This window comes from Oratosquilla oratoria, chromosome 13 (genome assembly GCF_046742065.1).
Source record: "Oratosquilla oratoria isolate Oo_2021 chromosome 13, ASM4674206v1, whole genome shotgun sequence".
NCBI classification, from domain to species: domain Eukaryota; kingdom Metazoa; phylum Arthropoda; class Malacostraca; order Stomatopoda; family Squillidae; genus Oratosquilla; species Oratosquilla oratoria.
Genome location: NC_134789.1, coordinates 37,351,962 through 37,370,000, shown reverse-complemented (window position 1 = coordinate 37,370,000; position 18,039 = coordinate 37,351,962). Strand labels below are relative to the sequence as shown.

At 36.6% G+C, this 18,039-nt stretch overlaps 1 protein-coding gene across 14 annotated transcripts in view; it reads right to left on the bottom strand.

Annotated features, from left to right (window-relative positions):
- Positions 1 to 14,981, bottom strand: part of Abp1 (Actin binding protein 1) — a 41,482-nt gene extending 26,501 nt beyond the window's left edge. For 13 of the 14 annotated variants that reach the window (XR_012967110.1, XR_012967109.1, XM_076197069.1 and 10 more), the window contains exons 1-4: positions 14,837 to 14,981; positions 7,106 to 7,161; positions 4,587 to 4,699; positions 4,202 to 4,414 (exon numbers count right to left, since the gene is read on the bottom strand). Coding sequence is in view for 12 of the 14 variants with exons in the window: in XM_076197069.1 (XP_076053184.1) it covers positions 4,202 to 4,414; positions 4,587 to 4,699; positions 7,106 to 7,161; positions 14,837 to 14,919 (465 nt within the window). In the remaining 2 variants the exon portion in view is untranslated. Of the gene's footprint in view, positions 1 to 3,854; positions 3,903 to 4,201; positions 4,415 to 4,586; positions 4,700 to 7,105; positions 7,162 to 14,836 lie in introns of all 14 variants that reach the window. The other variant, XM_076197071.1, reaches the window with a different exon arrangement.
- Positions 14,982 to 18,039: the final 3,058 nt, after the last annotated feature.

The window sequence follows — 18,039 nt, the reverse complement described above, 5'->3', positions numbered from 1 at the left end:
GGCTGATTTCTGGGGGATTTTGGTTAAAAACAGAATTTGGCATCATAATGTGAAGTGTTAGTTTTGTGATCTGGGTATGTGCGTGTGTACCAGTGTGTTCGGATGGTCGTGTGCACTTGGGTCTCTGCCCAGTACAAGAGAAAGTGAGAAGCCTATGCCAGGAGGTGCACAGCTGCAGCTAAAGCTATCACCTTTGCCCTATGTGCTTTAATTCTTGGGGCAAGTAACAATCACTGCTGGGAATCTGAGAGGCGTGTGAAGTTTGAACTCGTAACTGAGGGTGATACCAGTATGCTTCTGATTAAACCACCAATACCCAGTATAAGGTTTGTTAATTCATCGAGTGACTGCAGTTGAGATGTGTATCCTCTGGGTGTTGTTGGTATGCAATTGTCAGAGGTACGTTGTCTTTGTGTTTGGCTGTTATTTCTATTGTAGATTGTAATAACCACAAAGTACTAGTTTAGCCATAGTACATGCAGATCACTGTATCACTGATACATCATATCCGCAAAAACCATTGTACAATTTCTGACCCTACATACCCACTAATGAGGAAAAAAGTGAACCTTGTTCTGGCACTACACTTCTGTGCCTGTAGCTACTAGTTCTGAATAGCCTATGAAACAAAACAAATAAGAACTGCACCAAGTATTATTTTTCTATTCAAAATATCCTAATTACCTTTGTTCACTTCTACTTTGGGGGAAGCTATGGATTACCTTTGTATTAAAAATGTGAATTAGTATGACCTTTAAATTGTCCAGTCAATGCCATACACATTCAATGTAAGCCCATATCATATATGTATAACATGGCAAAGTTCAAGGCAAAAGCCAGGCTGAGAATGCAAGTGCAAATAAAAGCTCATTCCATTTAAAATGAGGCTCCAATTCAGTCTTATGGCATGACTAGCCTCAACACAAACATTTCTCCAGCTTCTTATCTATACATGCCACACCATCACTAAGACCCAGTGCTCTACCATGAGAAGATAACTACCTCATCATACACAATTCTTAACGAGCCAATCATACAAGCATCACAACAATGAAAGTTAAATAATCAAATCTTAAAATGCATTCAGTATAATTCTTTGCTCTTAAAAATTGTGCTTGTTTAACTTTAGGGGTTATCACTGGCTGAGCAGCTTAGTGTGTTGCTATTTGGGTGTGAGGTCAGGGTGTAGGTGGAATGAACCCTGCCAGCAGAAAACGAGCTCATAGTAAGGGTATTTCATACTGAATTCTCTGCTTTATAAAACCCTTCATAAGGAGGTACTGTCTTAACCTCTCTGAGGGGGGGAATTCATGACATTGAACCAAATCATTAACACAATTACAGCATGATACTATCATTACCCAGGTTCCTATTAGAGCACAACAGTATTTGCAAATGCTCAGAACCTCATAAGTATAGTGTAATATATACACTTAAATTACCTTTTGAATTTAGATGTACAAATTCTAAAGATTCAAGTTGCACATGATATCAAAGAGCTTCTTAAAAAAAAAATCCTGACAATAAAAAGAATAAAATGATCCGCAAATCAGCCACCAATGTCCAGGATTCATATATTTGCAGAAAATTAGGCAATTTAACCCCTAGGTGCTGAGTAGGACTTCCCAATCCACGACAGTGAGTTCCACATTGTTGAACGAGACTAGTGTGGCCCGTATGTGGATTAAAAGTGTGAACCACTTCTTGAATACAATTGGGTCATACATAAAGGTAAACATACCATATGGCTTTTCCCCCTTCCCCCTTTATATGAGGACGGCTGAGTAAAGAACCCTACATCTATTGAAACTCGCTCGTTGTCCTTCCAACTTTCACACCTTGTGAATAAAAAGTCATCCCTGTCCACTGCAACACCACTCTGGTCTATCGCAATACAGTAAGGTATAGTGTTTCCACAGCAATGCTTGACAGCTAATGCTGGTTTGGTTTACCACTACTTCATATATAGCAAACCTTTCCCATCCTCCGCCACCCTAATACACTTGAAAAAACTTACAGAAAAGATAAGAACATCCCTTTGAGCGACTTTTTCTCAACTATTTAAAACTTTCATTCACTCCTACCTTTTGTATTCCCTCTTCCTTGCTTGACAGACATTCCGCTTGAACCCCACTGCCTCTTTCGGTCCAACCATTCACCTCGTTCCTGCTCTTCCCTTCAAGTTTATCCTGTCCATTTCTCCTCTTCACACGTTTTTGCTAGTCTTTCTTCCAATACAGCACTCTTTGATCTAAATTATTCCACAGCTCTTTCCACCCTCTCTCACTGCCTCACCTCCACATTTCTCATTCTATCTATCCTTGTAATACTCTGCTTCTTAAACACTTCATCTTAAATATATTTACCGATAACCTCTTCCTTTCTGCCTCTTTCAAATACCAAGTCTCTGCTCCATACAGCTATGGATGCAATCACTCCCTCATACAACTATATGCCCCTCACACTAACATACCCCAAAAACATCACCAATGTACTTTTACACCTCAACAAGTGTTGTCATGGAGCCTGGAAGCAAAAATAAATTCTATGTTTCAACATTTCTTGCATGTCTATGTTGTGTTGTGTAGTTCAGTTATCATGATTTCCAAGAAAACTACTTGGTCAAATGGAAATATTATAATATAGTTGATTTGATGTGAAAATGTATATACACAAAAAGACCCCCCTCCCCCTCTTATAGAGGAGGTAGCCTAGCCAAGGTATACTCCCATCCTTCACACAACAAACCAAATCCCACCCGCTAACTATCCCCCAATACCCACAATCTCATCTCCCTATAGATGAAGGATTATCACCTTCCCCTTACTTACTGCTTAGGTCAGAAACAATGCAGCAAGACCTAAGACCTTCATTCCAGGGCCCAACAGCTGAAGCTGGTTCACCCCTACTACTTCATTACATGGCAAAATCATTCCCAACCTACTTCCAAAGTCGTAGTCAAGGTGTGAAATCCTCTTCCTAAAATTCTGGTTACACCCGTTTTTACAGAGAACTTACTTGAAACTTTGGTGACCATTTTTTTGCATCATTACGTGGTGCCATGCAACATTTGCAACACTAAGGGGTTAAATAAAATATTAAGTAATAAATAAAGAATTGCACTGGATGTATGGTACCAGAACAGCCAGGTAATGCAAGACATGAGAACATTCACAGCAATGGCTGATGCAGGACGAGACACCACATATGAAGACTCCACTTTAACCCGATAAGCTAAGCAACTAAACCAGTTCAGCACAAGAATGAACTGCAAGTTTCTCATTCATGTCACCAAATCTACCTTACAGTCCATTTATTCACCTCAGTCAACAGAGTACTGTGCTGTAAAATAAACATAAAATCTGTTCTTGTTTGAGTCACATTCAATAGTCCCCACTAAATGACAGTAAATGTTCAACAAATATAAAACAATTTCTTTGGTGTTGATTTGTTGTTAAACATAAAATTATCTACATCTCTATTTCTCCATGATATATGATTACCTATTTTCTTAAGCAAATGTCAATTAGAGCTTTAACTTCTACTGATATGTTCTCATTACTACAACACTATCAAGTTCAATTGGTTTCCCAGACGACAAATGAGGAATAAATACTTATGTGGTATAGAATTAAGTATTGGGGTAAAACATATCTATTTGGATGATATCATAACCAAAACTGATACTAAGTCTATGAACTGACAAAACATAGAGAATAGTAAACAAAAATAATCACATGCTAATTAGTAATTTCTCATTAGTATCACTTGAGGAATGTTTAGCATGGTTCAAATAACCAATCCAGTCTTGACAACATCAAAGTCACACTCCTCACTATTCTAATTCACTTTACCATCGCACCAATGTGGTCTCCAGAAACAAATTGATTCACTAAACTTTTCTGCAAAAGAATAAGTATGGAAAGAAAAAATAATTTAAGAAATGTACCAAATAGTGAAATGAACTGTACCTTAAGGAAACATAGAAAAACAGAATCATCTAAATAAAACAACTATAACTAAGAATTCATGTTTACAAATTCTAGCAACTGAAATCCTACTTATGCAAAAATATCTCAGACTTAATTGAAACATAAATAAATAAAAATAAAAAAATTAAAATGTGAATCTTTCCACTGTAATAGACCAATAATACCTTTATGTACAGGCTACATCACCATGAAATGTACTGTAAGCATACCACAGGTGTATTATGATCAGCAATTTCAGCTCTCTCCTTGAAATTGTAGGTAGTTGCTGATGATCTTCCCACTGCAGCCATTATGGTGTCAGGTTCTACTTCTTCTTCATTACGAGCATTCACTGTCAAGTGTGCTGCTGAAAGCAGCTTGTGAACTTCCGGCAGGTGGCGGGCACATCTCCCTTTCAATATTGTTGGTGCCCCTTCTCCTTGCTATTTGGAATACGCAGTAAATATACACATACAATCAAAGGATAAATAGTTAAGTTTTGATACAACAGAAAGATGATTAAGTCACACAACAGAGAGATTGACAGATTTCTTAGTTGATGTTTCAAAATAAAAAATCAAGAGAAAGATAAACCAAAACACAAAGGACACTCACCCAATTAATAAGCACAAACTTTGCTCTCGAGGTCTTTGGGTCGATGACTCGAACAAATGCGTACATAATCTTGCTACTGTTCAGGTCATCCGCTAACTCCTCCAGCCCATCCTCTGTTCGTGTACATTACAAAAAGTCATTATGAATCAAATCTTTAAACACAATGACTGATGATTTGGTTTAACATCACAAAACTCCCCCCTCAGGAATCTAGGACAGTGCCCTCTTACAGAGAAATCTGTAGCACGGAATTTAATGAACCATGCCCTTGGTATGACTAACTCTCAGCAGGGTATGAACCACTGTCTCCTCAACCTCCGTCGCAAGTAACAATGCCCTAATCCACTTGGCCAGTGAGGATGTTTAAATTTAGCACCATTAAACGGTAAATCTAATATAGTATAATACAGCATAACACAGACTGATTAAACATATATGCAATAAAAATTAAATAACACAGACTGATTAAACAGATATGCAATAAAAAATAAATAAATAAAACAAAGTCTTGAAGATGTTGAAAAGTATAATTACTTGGGCCGAATACTGGAACTGACTTTGATCATGACAATGAAATAAAAATGTATCACAATTGGATGGAAAATGTTTGACAAATATAAAAACATCATGTAAGGGTCTTTACCAATAAGCCTGAAATTCAAAATCATGTACAATGTCACCTATAATGTACAGATGAAGGCAATTGAGTCAAAGTTATGGAGTGTACAGAAGGGAATGGAGAGATCAATCCTGAGAATATCTCTGAAAGACGGGAATAGGCTAAATTGAGTAAGCAAGCAGACTGAGTGAAAGACATTGGAGCGATAAACGAGAGATGATAGAAATTGGCACAGAAGTTAGACCAAAAGAATGGTGGTCAGTGGAGTAAATGTGTTACTAATTGGAAGTTGCATGATGGGAAACATGGAAGTGGGAGACCAGACAGATGATGGAGAGATAATGGAGAATTTTACAGGATTGATATAGCAGCAGTTGGCACAGACTACGAGTCATAAAAATTGTTTGGGAGAGGTTTTTGTTCAGTAGTGGACTTGAAATGGCTGACTGAATGATTTATATATATAGATATATATATATATATATATATATATATATATATATAATATATATATATATATATATATATATATATATATATATATATAAAGTAAATTAGCAAAAATATGCGAAAAAGTTATCTAAAGTAAATAGATTAAACATTTGGAAGAGAATAATATACTAAATCCAAAACAATCTGGATTTAGACACGGAAGATCATGTGCCACAAACTCTGTTTGCTTCTACTCGAGGCTAATAGAAATAATACAAGAAAAGGATGGATGGGTAGATTGTGCCTTCTTTGATTTACAAAAAGCATTTGACACAGTACCATATAAAAAGCTACTAAGAAAAATTGAAACAATAGGTGGAGTACAAGGAAAGTTATTGGAATGGATGAAAGATTTCTTGAACAGGAGAAAAATGAGGGTGGTACTTAGAGACAAGAACTCAACCTGGGAAGAAATGATAAGTGGAGTCCCACAAGGTTCTGTATTGGCTCCGATAATGTTTGCCATATATATAAATGACATGGATAAAGGTGTGGAATGTTATATGAACTTCTTTGCAGCTGATGCAAAACTACTAAAGAGTAAGTACAGAGGAAGATTGTAAATTACTACAAAACGACCTGAACAAAGTCTGGGAATGGAGTCAAAAGTGTGAAGTGAATTTCAACATCAATAAATGTAGTATAATGGAATTTGGAAAAAGCAAAAATAGAATATAGAAACAATATAAAATTGGTACAAAGGAAGTTAAAAAAGTAAACTCAGAAAGGAATCTAGGAGTAACTATCAGCAATGACATGGCACCAGACAAACATATCGACAGAATAGTCCAAGAAACTTTCAATTTCCTAAGAGCAATGAAAGAGGCCTTTGACTACCTGGTAGAAGAAATGGTAAAGAGAATATTAGTTACATTGATAAGACCAAGATTGGAGTATGCTGCGACACCATGGACACCCAGTACTAAAAAGAACAAAGAAATTAGAAAGAATTCAAAGAGCAACAACAAAGATGACACCAAACGCTCTCCAAAGTGACATACAAAGATTGGCCAAACTCGAACTACCAACCCTGGAACAAAGAAGAGAAAGAGGAGATCTACTAACCATATACAGAATTATGAAGGGGATGGAAGTCCTTGATAGAGATGATTTACTAAAGTGGGATACAAGAAAAACAAGAGGACATGAAAATAAATTTAAAATGGATAGTTACAGCAGAGATCTGAAAAAGAGTAGCTTTACACACAGATTGGTAGCTATCTGGAACAAACTGAACGAGGAAACAGTGATTGCAAAAACTACACAAGAATTTAAGATCAAACTGGATGATGAAAGATACAAAAGTGGGTCACTATGAGCATAGCTCTCTTCCCATAAAATACAACTAGGTAATTACACACACACACACATACCGGTACATGTATAAATGTTTGACAGGGATACTTACCTCCAGTTGTAACCAACTTAAGTACATTGCTCTGGCCTTCATAGCCAAAAAGGGCCCTGAAAATAAAATAAAAAAAATAATGTAATGATTACAGACTAAAACCATATAAAGGAAACTATGAAACTGATATTACATTTGATAAGTCTAATAAAGGAAACTATGAAACTGATATTACATTTGATAGGTCTAAATATATCCAATGTTGTCAATTGTTTGCAGATCAACCAATACCTAGAGCTGGTACCACATACAGAATGGTTTATAACAGTTTATAATGGAACTGCCTCTGTGGAAAGTGTTTTCCATTCACTCACTGTGCATAGTTTTGTATTTTGTTAATACTCCAGTTAACTCTACATTTACACGAGTTTTACTTGTACATTTTTAATCAAACCTGAGCCAAAATAATAAGATATTTATTTGAAATATGTATTATTTTAAATTCATGCATTTTAAGTGGTCTTGCTATGTGAAAAACATATACAAATAGTGTATAAAGTGTAAATAAAAAATGAGAGTTTACGTTGTTTACTCAGTCTAGCCAGGCACGAATAATCATCAGAGTAGTAAACCCCTCAAACAGGTAGACTTTTCCGGAGTTCAAGAATGTAATATCCACCGCCCCATTACCATTCTTTCTTATGAGAACATCTAAAATACAATTTTGAGGTATATGACCTGTTTAGAAAAATAACCCTCACATAACTCAAGAATTAATTGTAATTCACCAATGCTTATTTCTGTGTAGTTCAGTTTGAAGCTTTAAGATTCATTTAGATAAACACCTAAGCAAGATGCTGTAATGCCTGCCATTTTATATTATTTGTTTATTTCTTTGTTATTGTCTGTTTATTATTATTTGCTTGATTATCATTTATTATTAGTTATCCGTCAATTCATTATTATTTACTATTTACCCGTTTGTTTATTATTTAACTTTACATATTTTATTATTATCTATATTATTAAAAACTTTATTTATTTATTTATTATTATTAGAATTTTTTTGCATCCGACCTAGTTACAGACCTAAAGGTCTCCTGTCGGCATACTCCTCCTTTGTAAATCATACTGAAACTGAATGAAATAATTGGGTCATGAAAAGATGGAATTGGGCACAGGTTAATTTGAGAAATGTAAAACTAATACGGGTGCATTAGGCAATCACAGTATAGGAGCAGTAGTATCACTACAATAACAACAACAATTGTTGTATCGACTAAAAACCCTCAGCCTAATGTTGGCTAACAAGTCTCCAGGTCTTCTCATAGATTTCTCGGGGGAAGAAACTTTGGACTGTTGTATTTGAATATTTACCTACCTGTACCATACAGGAAGTGAACTATGTTAACAAGGGCTAATCTATTATGTTCAACTAACATACCTAGTTTTAAATTCATGTATGATTCTAGCTAGCATCGTACATGAAATTAAAACTAGGTATGATAATTGAAGAATATATGACAAACTGGGTTTCATTAGCATAGCTCACTTCCTATATGCTACAGTTAGGTACATATACTAATATAACAATCCAAAGTTCCATCCCTGAGAGATTTAAGGGAAAATCTTAAGACTTAGTAGCCACTATTAGGTATAGGGTTTTTTGTCAATCAAACTTGATACAGAAATTACTGTTGGGAGTGGGAGTGTGTCTTTGACTTCATTGCTTCCCTTTTAAGGGGAAAGATCCCCTTGGTATATAGATAGAAATTATTCTAGCTTAAGCTATATCATCATCTGGGCCATTTCAGGAGTTTAAGCATTTCTGTGGAAAATGTATTTTTTCATATCCTTCAGACATGTGGGACTCCTTACAAGTCACTGGATTATACTGTAATAGTAGGACAGAAGCAACCAGCTGTCAGCCCTTTTATGTGAAAAGGTGAAGGAAATACAAAGTTAATAGAGATACAGTAAGTTCTCGTTATACAGTACATATGCGTTCCTGAAAACCTAACCGCAAATTGAAATTACCATATACCGAACCCATTGTAACATGTAAAAATAGGATATGGCTGACGTACCTTCTCCCTGCTCTTTCCTCTTCAAAACACGAATGGATACCGTATCTGTGAATTTTTCTTACCGTAAATAGAATCGAGGGTAGTAATTACCAAATACTGTAACTGTGAATCTACCAGATAAAGAATTACCGTATAAGGAGGACTCATTGTATCTTGGGCTTGGTTCAAAGACAGTGTTGGTTCTTTGGTGAGAGTGTTGATAGGTTCCAAAGATGAATGGCATGGTGATGATTCTTATTGTTGGGAGAAGGGAGTTACAATATGAGAAAGATTCCTGTCCAAAGAAAGGAGTGAAGAAACACAATCACAGATGAAGATTCGCCTGAAACAAGGTGTAATGGAAGTCATTTCAGAGGGAAAATAAAAGAGAACTAAACAACTGTAGGAAGTTGAGCGTGAAAGATATTCAAGAACATATAAAATGGTAAGAGGCTGATAACTGATGTCTCAAGTGTCACTGACTGGAAGGACATTCAAGAACATGGAAAATGATTGGAGGATAGTAATTTCTGCCTTGAGTTTCACTAACTGGAAACCTACAAACCTACAATGGCTGGCAATAGCTCTTTGGGTCTACCACAGATTTCTCTGAGAAATCACTGTGAGTCAGTTTCTATATCCCCAGCTTATGAGTATTAGGAAGAGAGCAGTCACAATTGTCATTTCTCCTTATGTGAAATGGTGGAGGAAATACAACTGAAGTTGGGTCTGATTCACAAACTGTCAACTCCCCTGAGGAGCACCTCCAAGTGGGGATGAGGGTGTTTGAGTTTTGAAGATGGGTGACAGGTAAATGATTCTAACATCCACTTCGCAGGACCACCACTTATGTGTATTCATCATTAGTATGAAGAATATCACAAGAACAACATGGAGGGTCATCACCAAGAACAAGAAAACCATGGGAGATGCAAGAATGACCAACCTTTAGAAATATCACAAAGTCTCAAAGTATTACATTGATGAGAGAAGAGACAGGGATGAACATGATACTTAACCTTCAAGTGATTCACCAGGTGTTCCTATCATTACTTCTGCCACAGGTCCACCAAGACAAGAAAGAGAAGTGGGTGAAAGTCCAGCATAAGCACAGTAGTGGATGCATTTAAGAAAATAAATTCTGCACCCCAAAACTGTCTTGTTGGCTTGTTCATGAGATGAAAACCAGTAAAAAAAAAAAAAAAAAAAAAAAAAACACAAATGCAAAGCAGGAAATAGCAAATAAGTAAAAAAAAAAGTAGATATTGGAGCAGTGTGGTTAAAATGAAAGGTGGAAGAGCACTGCACCAATCTGAGATAAAAAAGGAGAAAGGAGAATGAAAGAAAGTCAACAAGAATAGCTGAGAACTTAGCGGATAAAAAACAGAGCAAAGGAAGGAAAAGATCTAGATTCAAAAGCCAAAGCAGGCACCACTCCTTGACCAACTGATGGTCACAATGGAAGCCATCAATACAAACCTGAACAACAGAAGAGACTGGATGACTGCATTGTGGACAAATGCCCAGGATGTAACACTTCACCCCATACCATTCAACACATCATGGAAGACTGCATTATACACAATCATGCACGCAAACAACACAACATATCACTCCATAAAGGATTTGTGGGAAAACCCCGTTTTGGCTGTGGCATTCCTTGGGGAGACGGGACTGCTCGGATAGACAGTCTAAGGAACAACAACAACCTGAACAACAAAAAGTTGGGAAAATAATTTGGAAAGTTATTTATGTCAGAGAAAGACAAAATGTTTTTGAACCCTTGAGAGCAAAGCTAAAGCAAAGCACAGGCACCAGTGGGAGCATCTAGGGAGCCTGTGGGGGTGCCAACACTGGGAAAATTGTGCCAGTTACATCTAAGGTGGACAGTGATATTTCAGCTTTTATCAAGGCTAGTGGGTGAACACAGTGGGGTCATCTGTCAAAACCCCTAAGGTTCTCAGAGACATGTGGTTGAATTATGGACGGAGAGATTCTATCACTGTATTTTTCAACGAAGTTACACACCATATTTTCACTATCAACAGCAATGAATCAGTCGGTCGTTTATTCCAGGTCTCTCTTGCAGGAGACCCATAAATCCCAATTAACTGGCTATGGCCATCAAGCAGGCCAATAAGCAACTCAAGGAAGAAATACTGTGCTGCTGTAGAGGGATTGCAGGATGAGGTGATCTGTACCGTCTGTTTGATGGTTTTAACTTATTAAATATATAGAGGCTACCCAACTTATGAACAAGATACATTCCAGAAGGCTGTTTGTTTCTTGAATTGTTTGTAAGTTGATATTTTGGTCGATATGGGCCCTACCAGTTTACAGGCTCACACCAATGTACAGTATTATGCACATACATGCTACTACACATATAAAGTAATACATAACACAATAAAGTAATAAATTACCCTCTTTGATATGATGATGCCTACATAGGTGTCATGAGGTGCGAGGGGGTATACGATGCTTCCGGTGTCAGCGCTTTGATTATATCTATTTTGTAGTTGTAGTTGAGACCCCCCAAATTCTGTGAACTGGTTTGATCATGATTTCTGTTTATTATTACTCAGAGTGAAAGAGAATGAGTAGTACAGCAGCGACATTATACCTTATAATGCAAGTAGTGTGATACATTGTAAGTTAGGCATCTGATGCTGTGTGTGAGAATTCAACTCGTACTGAAGACTTTGATCAAAAATGATCCAGTCACTCATAGACTAATTTTTTCAACCAGTGCCTTCAACATCAAAAGCCTCCCTTCCCCAACCTCTGGTGATTAACTCCTCATCATCATTATATGCATGTGCCACATCGACCATCTTTGCATCACCATCTAATTTTTTCTATTATTGTCACCTTTGTTTCCATTGAGATGACCTGACACTTTTTAGCACTGGGTTGGACGGCCACTGAATTATAGGGAGTTCATCTGCCCTTTGAGTGATCTTAATGTTGTTCTGCCTGAGCGTCCAACACACCCTTCTTTGTGGTGAGACGGGTGAAGCTGGTTTAGTTGCCAACAACCTGACCATGTAGCAGTGCTGTAATAATATAATTACTGTTGCTTTAAGTTTCAATAAGTGGAAATCCTGCCTCTACATAGTAGCTGGCAATCTGCATGACCTCCCACATATCTCTCTAGAAAGAACTTTTGGACTGGTCTGTGTTATATTGCTATGGGATTGTTTCTATGTCACCAGATGAAAGTACTAGGGGGCAGGGAGATATCACCAGTTGTCAGATATCCATGCATGCAACAGTGTAAGAAATATAGTTGAAGTTGACAGAAGGATATATTGAACCCAGTCCAGAGAGTGTTAGCCTCTCAGGGCTGCAGTCACGAAGGTGAGGGAGATGGGGTTTGAAAATGGTCACCTCCCTTGACAATCTTACAGGCATCCACCATTTGTTCCTAGTATTGGGTTACATGGTAGTACATTATGAAAATGATTACTTCAAATTACTCATTTTGGCCAGCTATCTGTTTAACTTGATTAATTTTTCAATCTTAAGAGATCTATTCTTTATGGAAATTATTTTTAATACAAAATAAATGAAAACAATTGATATTATCTAATTTCTAAAGAAATAAGATGTATATATTATTCGACAAAGTTCATGCTGTTTTTGTCATTACTATCTATCTATATACCAGTATCAAGGTATTCTTCCCCCTTATAGGGGAGGTAGCCAAGTCAAAGCCACGTATACCTACTCCCATCCACCACCCTTATTTCCCTCTCATCTTAGCTCCTCTTGGATGAAGGGTCATCCTTGTCTCCTGCCAACTGCCTGGGTCAGAAGCAATGCAGAAGGTGACAGCCCATGCACAACAAAGCCACTTCACTTAGACGGCAACCCCTCTTCTCTGTCCCTTCATGCGGAAACTAGAGAAGACAGGGAAAAATACCTTCGGGTTGTGTCAAAGTACTGTCCACACACAACCATTATCCACTCACCCCTATCCCCTGCATCAAAATATCATCTATACACAGCCACTCTCCACTCTCCCCTATCCCTTCCCTTCTCCCTTCCTTTCTCAACAGACACTCCTCAATTGCTCAAAGCCCCCCCTTCACCAAATTCATCCGTCTCATCCTCAGTTGTCCCCCTCAGTTCACTCCATCCACCTCTGCTAAAGACCTATGGGTGGGCCCAAGTGCCAATGCCAGCCAGTGTGGGGCTGTGGTTTCCATGTCAGTGAAACTTGAGGCAATAGTATTATTCTTCTGGTTCTATTCCAGTATCGTGCAACCACATCTTTCACTTCTTTCTTTTTTTGCATTTGAAAGTTCTATATATATTTTTTCCCCTATGGAATGGTTACATTAGTTTAGGTTGGGTAAGGTTAGGAGGTACTGGACAACATGAGTTTCTTGTTAAGTATTTGTGTTTGCGCCATTCTTGAATCTTACCATTCTTCCTTGTTCTTTCCACCTCTATGAGGGATTGGATATGTGGCAAGCTTATAGTCAAGCATGTGATGTATCAACTTCCATACTAAAAACTCCAGTTATTTAGGTATTTGTTTAGATAGGTACAGAAATCCTAGACAGACACTCAATCCACAAGCACAATTTCCTTCCCATCCTTCTGCTACTAAACTAGGCCAAATTTCTTTTGTTATGAAAACATTATTGAGATAATTCAATTCTATCCAAACAAACTCATAATAATTTAGATGTGATATAGCCCAAGCTGAAACAAATAATTTACATGTGATACACCCCAAACTTAAACAATACAAGAGACCAAATCTAAATACAAAGGACTGTACATGAATCCAAGTCTAGGTAAGTTAAACAATTAGAGAACAACAGACGGGACCCAAATGAGCATTGCTCCTTTCTTGTATACTACAATCAGGTGAATATGATTAGGCAAATACATTTGTTTTTGGAAGTTAGTGATCTGTATTATCCAAACATTTACTGTTACTTTCCTAATTTCTTACTCAACATAATTTTCTCAGAAAACCTAAGATCTCTCACGAGAATAACAAGGATGAAACTCATTTCCATCCAAATATAAATATCAACTACTGTGCACTTTTGAGCTGTCAATTATATCTAATGTCAGTGATTAATTAAAAACAACTCAGTGCTAAACAACTCATTTTCATGATCAATACTGCCATGACAGCAAACAGAATCAAACTGACCTACTCATATCTAACATAATTTGTAAGGGCGACACAACAGAAGTGATCTGCAAAAACAATTAGCAGTAAAAACTGGAAGGCATCTCTTTCATTTACTACACAAGTTTACTGTACCATTGTTAACACAAAATTTCAGGAAATTTGCAACTTAACAAACTCGTTCATGATGTACCGTGTGTCTAACCCCTCGCATTTATGATGTCAGATGGAAATTTTGACGACTACTCTTCTGCATTCCGTTTATGCATTATGCACTGAACGTTTTATACAAACAATAATCCACTAAGATGACAAACGTTAATTCATGTTTTCACTCTATCATATTCTCTATATTACAACAATAAAACGAAAATATTGGGGCACAAGAAAAACATTTAATTAGGTTCATTCAGTATCGTGCGGAAGTTGTTAAGCCATTTTCATCTCGAGTACTCCCTCGGTTGTTGTGATCTAAGATAGAGAAAGCCTCCACACACCATAGGCCGCTGCCGTGGAGGAAGTTTTAATATTTCATCGCTTCCTCTCTATATTTTGATGAATATTACGTACCAATCTGTAGCCGTCTTGTCACTGAGAACATCGTTGTAAGCCTTCAGGATTGAATCCTTGTTCTTGCCTAGATCTATGCTCATTGTGACGAGAAATATTGTTACGTCCTCCCCTCCACCTCTAAGATCTGTCACTATCAATGGGGGCACGGCTTCAATGAAAATGTAAACAAATCATAATGATCCTGTACTCCAGTTCTCAAAACCACGAAAAAACAAAACAACGAATACAATATAGATAAATATCTTTATCATAACATTTCAAGAGAGGAATTCTATCAAATACACTTAATTCGAATTCGAGTTGTTTGGTCTACCATGAAAGTCTCGACTCCAGCGATGGCGGTTTGTTTAAAAATCAAATATAGGTACGGACGTCTCAACAACTGCGTTTTGAAATATTTCCATTATCTGATCCATAAGTATTTTGTCAAATAGTGTGTCCTACTCCATTGGCTATATATCTTGCCGTAGTCCACTCAAATAAGCTTTTTTTCAGGTCAGATATTGTTAGTGATGGAAATGTATTTTAGGAAGTAGGGGGAACGCCCAGATCCGTGAAGTATTTGCATTGTGTATGTGACAAACAGAACATTGTTTGGGGACAATATCGCGCCAAAGAGACGGAATCTTAGTATCAGTAAAATATATATTCAAGGACAATAGCAGCAAGGAGGGATAACAAAAATTGAACTGATCGGCATTCTTTTTTTAATGGATATTAGCTTTCAATTATATTAGTGATCCGTGACTCTGGTCATGATGAACATCAGATCATGAGGAACCTAAAACATCGACCTCTTAAAACTTATGCAGTCGGTACTCAATATGGATGGGTCTGAGATGATGATGTTAAAAATGACAGGGCGAGGCGAGAGTGGCGGGGGAAGGTTAGACGCCATAATCACCCCTTTTTTCATTACATTTTGTCGGCCTATCATATAACCAGTAAGTCTGGGTGAATGTTGCACAATAATGTGATAACTTCACTATTCTATATATCATGGTGGATTTAGGAGAGTCCAGGAATACAAATGCACATAAATAATCACACTCACACACCCAAAAAGAACAATGCTTGATAATTGATCTTTTTATATCACTTTAAATCATTAAACGTGAAGCCGTTTTACATCTACACATAAATGTGTTATAATATGATTTGAAAGGGTACAGTAGACACGAGAATCCACTTGAAATCTAAAATCGACACCCTCATATATATATATATATATATATATATATAATGTATGTATGTATATATATATATATATGTATATATACATACATTATATATATATATATATATATATATATATATATATATATATATATATATATATATATATATATATATATGTATGCACAAATTTCACAAGTCACACGCGAATCACAAATATGCAGAGTCCACTAGGAAAAGGAAAAACACACGGAGTCCGAGCGCTTTCGTGATATATTCACATTATCAAGGAGTACAGAAAGATAATGTGAATATATCACGAAAGCGCTCGGACTCCGTGTGTTTTTCCTTTTCCTAGTGGACTCTGCATATATATATATGTATGTATGTATAATATTAATAAGTGTTGTGAGTTCCGTGTAGATCGTGAGGTCCCAATTGTTGATAATATAATTTGGCATCGCTTCCCAAATATTTACATTACATCACTAGGATTATTATTTTTATCCTATTTACCAAAATATTCCGTACACCCATTGAACGACTAAATATTATGAACGAGTGTGTGTTGTAATGCCAGAGGTCATGGAGACGAGTATGTGATTTGGTTTTATTGATTATTTTTTATTAATTTATTTTCTTATCTTTTTGTTTATTGTTTACTTATTGATTTACTTATTTATTTGTATATTCATCTACTCATTTATCTATTTACTTATCTATCTATTATCTTGTTTATTTTTTATCGATATTACCGTGGACTACCTTGTTTTTTCATCTATGCATCCATTTGTTTACATATTTATTAATTTATTTCTCTTGTTCATTTTTTATCGAGATTATCCTGGGGCCTAGACTACCTTGTGGGCTGTCTGCATGCATGTCCTTATGATGTTGGTCCTGCAGGGTCAGTGATCGATGACGTCAAAGTCACGGAGGAAATTAACCGCCCTCTTAACTTCTGGCCAGAGGTTCTCCAACTGACTGATGTGTAGGTCATATATGTATACTGTCAGTGCAAAACAATATGTAACTATGTGTTTGATCGTGCGTAAGGTTGTGTATAATTGATTTCAAGGATACAGCTAAGATATTAATTTAGCTTAAGAGAGACATTTAGGGAATATGATATGACGACACCCAGTGTTATCAAGAAGACTGCTTTCACATCTTTTGCTGTCTAGTGATGTATGGTGGCCGTAGTTTCGTCTACTTACAGGTGAACTGTGGTCCGCTTAGCTGAGTTGCTGATTTGTGTGTTGGTGACCAGGTTTTTTGTTTGGCCCCAGGAGCTGGCATATACTTCTGTTCGGCTTTGCACCAGCCCATAGGAGGAAGACGAGATTTCTATACTGATTCACAACACAAATCGACGGGGATGGGGTGGGTGGGCATGGGGGGGGGGGGTTGCCATTTTGCCAACGAATCCCCAGAAGTTTACCATCAGTGACGTCGACAGCCTGATGATGATGATGATGATGATTATTGATGATGATGATGATGATGATTATTGATGATGATGATAATAATAATAATAATAATAATAATAATAATAATAATAATAATGATAATAATAATAATAATAACAATAATGATTAATGATAATAATAATAATGATTTTAGTTGGCAATGAATTAATATACATAAAGTGCAGATGAAGAGAAGAACACATAGTTCGAAATAACAATTACAATTGCCGAGGATAACACAAGAAAAAGCATGTAAACTAATTTCCATTGTGATTTCGTACCATTCTGAGGACGTCACAGATGCCAAATAATCGTAAACTTTTGTGATAATTCATGTATTGTTTATAAGAGCTGAGCAAAATATATGATGATTATAGAAAATAAACAAGTCATTTCTAATTACTGGGCACTTGACGATGGATAGCTAATGAACATCTCTGACTTCTTATTTATAGAAATTGGACTTAATTAAAAGAAATTTGACGCCGTCCCATTGCGTCCCACCCCCTACTTCCATTATTACATAGTACTTGTGCATGCGTCTAAACCGACTTT